Source organism: Myotis yumanensis, unplaced genomic scaffold, assembly GCF_028538775.1.
Source record: "Myotis yumanensis isolate MYYU_CA2020_CCGP unplaced genomic scaffold, mMyoYum1.0.hap1 SCAF_16, whole genome shotgun sequence".
NCBI lineage: Eukaryota > Metazoa > Chordata > Mammalia > Chiroptera > Vespertilionidae > Myotis > Myotis yumanensis.
In genome coordinates this window covers 45947973-45953288 of record NW_027223767.1, presented here as the reverse complement: position 1 = coordinate 45953288, position 5316 = coordinate 45947973, and the positions used below count along the sequence as shown (strand labels likewise).

At 48.9% G+C, this 5316-nt stretch overlaps 1 protein-coding gene across 1 annotated transcript; it reads left to right on the top strand.

The window, feature by feature from the left end:
• The first annotated feature begins 1673 nt into the window (after positions 1-1673).
• Positions 1674-5316, top strand: LOC138995044 (keratin, type I cuticular Ha7-like). Its single transcript, XM_070395407.1, has 7 exons — positions 1674-2165; positions 2336-2418; positions 3225-3381; positions 3754-3915; positions 4005-4130; positions 4621-4841; positions 5235-5316. Exons 1-7 carry the CDS (start codon positions 1674-1676, stop codon positions 5314-5316), a joined length of 1323 nt encoding a protein of 440 aa, XP_070251508.1.

Genomic DNA, 5316 nt, shown 5'->3' with positions numbered 1-5316 from the left:
AATTGCAGTTCTCTTTATTTTATTTCTTCTTGAGAGAATTCCAAGAACCTAGGTCTCACCAATCCTCACATCCACTGCCTCCCATTTGGGTTCCAATGGGGATCCTTATTCCTGAAGTTCGCTCAGAGAAGAGACCTATTTATACTCTTTTAGGAATATCCCATTCTATCTCCCTCAGTCTTTAGGTCCCTCTACTTTTCCTTGGCCACTTTGGAGGGGCAATGCCTGGTCCCACAGAAGTTGGTCGCAATGGCCCCTCAGCTTTGTTGAAACTCTTTGGGATCCTAGATATGTTACAGATTCTCATATTTAAGTATAGCTTTTTCTATGTGCATTTTATTGTCCTCCCTGCCTCAGTATCTCTGTGCCGGAATACAAGGACCCTCAATAATATTGTTTTTCACTCCAACTTCCTGTCCAATAATTAAGCCTTGTACACTTTCCCGAGCAATGACCTGGGAAGCAGTACAGGTTGTTCCCCCTGGGGGTTGTGGTGAGGTTGAGAGAGAATGGGCTCTACAGATATGAGATGGAATCTAGCCCTTGCCAGTTTATCAGCTCTGTGAATAAAAAATGAACTTTATTCTAGTTTCCTCATCAAAGCTAAGAACAGCCACCTCACAAGTGGGAAGGACTCAATAGGAAAGAATATAGTAGAATAGCTAGCTTACCTGTATCCTCTATAAATGTTAGTTCTCGAACTTTTGTCTCAACATCCTTTGAGCTCTGTTGCCCAATTTACCTTTTTCTGGATTAAATAAGATTATTGTTTTTTGTTAGTAGTTTCTCTCTAGATACACCTGTGGTTAGGATGATGAATTTTCTATCTTTCACTAACTCTCATTGATCTATGATTTTCATTCAAGTTTGTTTAAGACCCTACGATTTCAGTGACACTGTTTTCTCCTGAAGAACGGGGACCACAGTGTGCCCTGGACCCAGCACACCACCTGAGTTATGGGGGTGGTCAGGAAACATGCTGAGCAAGTGAATGAATGAATGAATGCGGATGTGGACTAGTCAACTAAAACTGAATTAGCAGCAATGTTTTGTAGTGCATTGACGCTTTGTTGCTCCTCCAGGGGAGTATGCAATTTAAAAGAGAAAAGAAAAAAGAAGAAATGAGAACCACCCAATATTCAAATATCAGTAGACTTGCTAGTTTTATACAATGGCATTTCTCTTGAAAGGAAAGCTCGGTTGAGTCCAACCACAGGTGGGAGAGCCACTGGATCTTATAGATTTGCTGTCTCTCCTGCTACACAAATCATTGACTGAAAGATTAGATCCTTCAGTGTGGCCGCATCTACAGGGAGACCGTCCAGCCCAGAGTGAGGACATCTGAGGCTGCATTAACAGTTGGTGGTGGTTGAGTAGGAATATAAAACTCTGACCTTCCATGAACAGACAATCTGATATCAAAGAGGCAAGAGGCACCTCAGATCATCAACATCCCTTTAATGAGGTGAGGAACTCTTGGTGGTAAACTCAACAGCTGAGTAACAGGATGGCGGTACAACAACAGGTCGAGAATCAAGGCAGTGAGGTCAAAACGCTGAGCCAACACCCATCTGGGATGGGGTATAAAAGGCCCAGGAAGGAAGGGGGTTCTCAGACTCGTGTCTTGGCCTTTCCAGCTGCTCTGAACCTCCTGTGTAGCGTCAGCCCACACCATGACTTCCTTCTACATGACCTCAAGCCAGCCTCTGGGCAGCATCCAGAATCCTGGAGAAAGAAATATCTGCCCCTCCTCCGGTGATATTGGGTACCACCCCGGCTTAGAGGAAAAGGCTGCCTGCCAGGGCCTCTTGGCCAGCCTGGCACATGTCAACCGAGTTCGAGTGGGGACCACCCCGCTGGGCCGACCCAATCTCTGTCTGCCCAACAGCTGCCACAATGCTTGCCCCTTGCCAGGAACCCGCAACATTCCTGCCAACATTGGAAGCTGTGGGGCCTACGGTGAAGGCACCCTGAACGGCCATGAGAAGGTGACCATGCAGTTCCTGAACGACCGCCTGGCCAACTACCTGCAGAAGGTGCGGCAGCTGGAGCAGGAGAATGCGGAGCTGGAGACCAAGATCCGAGAGTGGAGCAAGTGCCATGAGACCACCATGTGTCCCAACTACCAGTGTTACTTCCAGACCATCGAGGAGCTCCAGCAGAAGGTGGGGTGTGCTGGGCCTGAGGGAGGCAGAGGGCGATGGCAGGCAAAACCACTGAAGGCTCAAAGAGCTTAGGGTTCTTGGATTTCCTTGAGCAGGAGGGTGGACACCACACATAGGGCTGGAGCCCAGTGTGACATTAGTGTGTGAATGGTCTTCCTGGTTTTTCTTAGATCCTGTGCACCAAATCTGAGAATGCCAGGCTGGTTAGCCAGATTGACAACGCCAAGCTGGCTGCCGATGACTTTAGGATCAAGTAAGTAAGGCCAGAAGCAGGCTAAGAGTGACTCCTTTCTTCTGTTTTATTTCTAAGTGGCCACCAGAGTACTTGGTCCACCAGAGTAGGGGTTCAAAAATAGTTGTTGACGAGAATAATGAATGAATCAATGAATAAGTGTCCTCTTTCTTCCTCTCCAAAACATAATTTAACCTATTACTAGAAATGGTCATTATAAGGGAGGAAAGAGAACAAAAACATTAAAACAAGAAAAGAGGTAGGGTCTAGATTGGTTAGATCCTATGTCATATTCTCCCCATATCTAGAAGAAAAGAGGGTTTTGTGTTATAACCTGAAGCAAAATCAAGTCATTCCAAGAATAAACTTTCAGTGCATAGGTCACTGACAGACTCACTAACCCTTGGCCTAATCCATTAGTCGGAATAATTGTCATTGTAGCTTCTTGTATTAAGAGTTGCAATTGAATGAATGAGAAAAACAATGAAAAATAATTAATCCAATGGGTAAAGTAGCAAACTGTAGGTCCAGAAGGCTTATATTTAAGCCATTCTTTTTCCTATGGCAGCATGAATACTGCATTTGAAGTTTGAATACTTAGGTTGAGTCCCTTATTTACTATTAATCAAGGTATATAATCCTAGACATCTACTATTCTTTCTGAGACTCAGTTTCCATCTAGTCAATGACCATGGGCTCTGTAGCTACAGAGGCTAACACAGTGATAGTTGATCAGGTGAGCAAATGAGGATCCAAGGTGGGAACTGGGATCAGGTGAGAGGGGCTTTCCTTGACATCTGTTGACCTTGCATCTCCTGTGATGGAAGGCACGAGAGTGAGCACTCCCTGCGCCTGCTGGTGGAGGCGGACATGTGTGGGATGCACAAGCTCCTGGATGACCTGAGCCTGGCCAAGGCCGACCTGGAGGCCCAGCAGGAGTCCCTGAAGGAGGAGCAGCTCTGCCTCAAGAGCAACCACGAGAAGGTCTGGCTCTGTGGCTGCGGACTCATGGTGGTGGTGGTGGTGGTAGTTGGAGGGTGTTGGGCAGGAAAGGGAGCCCCTCCCACCCTGTGGCTCTAGGATTGGAGTCAGTTGGCATCAGGATAATGGGTTGATCTGGGTTTGAGTCAAGCTGACTCTGTGGGATGTGGCAGATGGGAGTTTCTTCTCCAGAGATTTGCCTCATGAGTTTAGGAAGGTCTCCACATGGGTTCTTCTCATTGGCCCTGGCAACAAGAACTTTCACATCAGTGTGTATGTGGAGTCACCCCTCACACTGCTTGTCAGGAGAGCGGTTCAGGTGCTGTCTGCTCTGTCAAAAGCCTTTTCTCATTTGGGGTTCTTCTGTCCCTGCAGGAAGTGAACATTCTGAAGTGCCAGCTGGGAGACAGGCTCCGGATTGAGCTGGACACAGAGCCCACCGTGGACCTGAGCAGGGTGCTGGAGGAGATGCGGTGCCAGTACGAGACCATGGTGGAGACCAACCGGCGTGACGTGGAGCAGTGGTTCGAAGCTCAGGTGAGGCGGTGCTGCAGAGCAGGGGGCAGGGGGAGCCTGGCTGCCATCCGGGCAGGGTAGTGATCACATCTCTGTGCACTGTGCTTCAGTCTGAAGGCATCAGCCTGCAGGCCTCGTCCTGCTCTGAGGAGCTGCAGTGCTGCCAGTCGGAGATCCTGGAGCTGAGATGCACGGTGAACGCCCTGGAGGTGGAGCGTCAAGCCCAGCACCATCTGGTATGGGTCCTCCTGCACCCGCAGGGCACTGCGAATGCCACTGCCACGGCCTGGTCACAGCATATCTGAGAAGTCTCCCTACTCAGTTCTATAAACATTAAGTTTGAGCTTGATTTGGGTTCCTCTCTCCTGGGTGGTGAAGGCTTGCTTTTAAGGCTAGTTCGACCCAGAAAAATGCTTCCTATTACAAGTTAACTCCACTTCCTTCAGAATGAGGTGTGGAGGTTCAGGCACTCATTTCACAAGATTTTGCTGGGTGTCTCCTTCATGTCATGTGCTGGAGGCATTAGGGGGGACATGACACAGTTCAAGTTAGACTTTTGTGTGTGTGTGTAAAAAGTCATGGTCACATTGATGGCAATTTCTTCAGAGCTCTAGAAATGCCCTGTGACTTCATGGAATTTGCCACCTGCCTGTTGAATTCAGCCATGATCTTCACTGCTGAATTTTTCATCCCCTGGGACTTTCCCCCCATTATTTCCCATTATAGAAAGACTGTCTGCAGAACTCCCTGTGCGAGGCCGAGGCCCGCTTCGGCACCGAGCTGGCCCAGATGCAGTGCCTGATCAGCACCGTGGAGGAGCAGCTGGCCGAGATCCGCTGCGACCTGGAGCGGCAGAACCAGGAGTACCAGGTGCTGCTGGATGTCAAGGCCAGGCTGGAGTGTGAGATCGCCACGTACCGGAACCTTCTGGAGAGCGAGGACTGCAAGTACGTGTCATCTAGGCAATTTCTGGCCAGGCCACATACCTCACTGTCAGATTCCGTTGAGATAACTCAATGTACTGGTGCAGGAGATCTCATCCTAAAGAACCCGCCTCGCTTAGTAACTCATTCACCTTTGCTGGTGTGTACAGATTGTGCTGTTGATAGAATGGATCACAAATGGTAGCTGGGTCCCTAAGCCGAACCCCAGGGACGCCTGGATATGGAAAGATACGGCTGAGTGTGGACGTGGTTCTGACAGAAGAGGTTCCGTTGGGTTGTGTGATTTGTCTGAGGCAAACCCTCCTACACCATTTTGGTCTGATCTTTTCTGTCTCCAGCACTGAGATATCTTTTTATTTCCCATGTCTAACTCTCCCTTCTCTCTCTCCCTTGCAGACTCCCCTGCAATCCCTGCTCTACACCTGCCTCCTGTACCCTTCGTCCAAGCTGCCCCCCGCCGGCCTGTGGGTCTTCATGA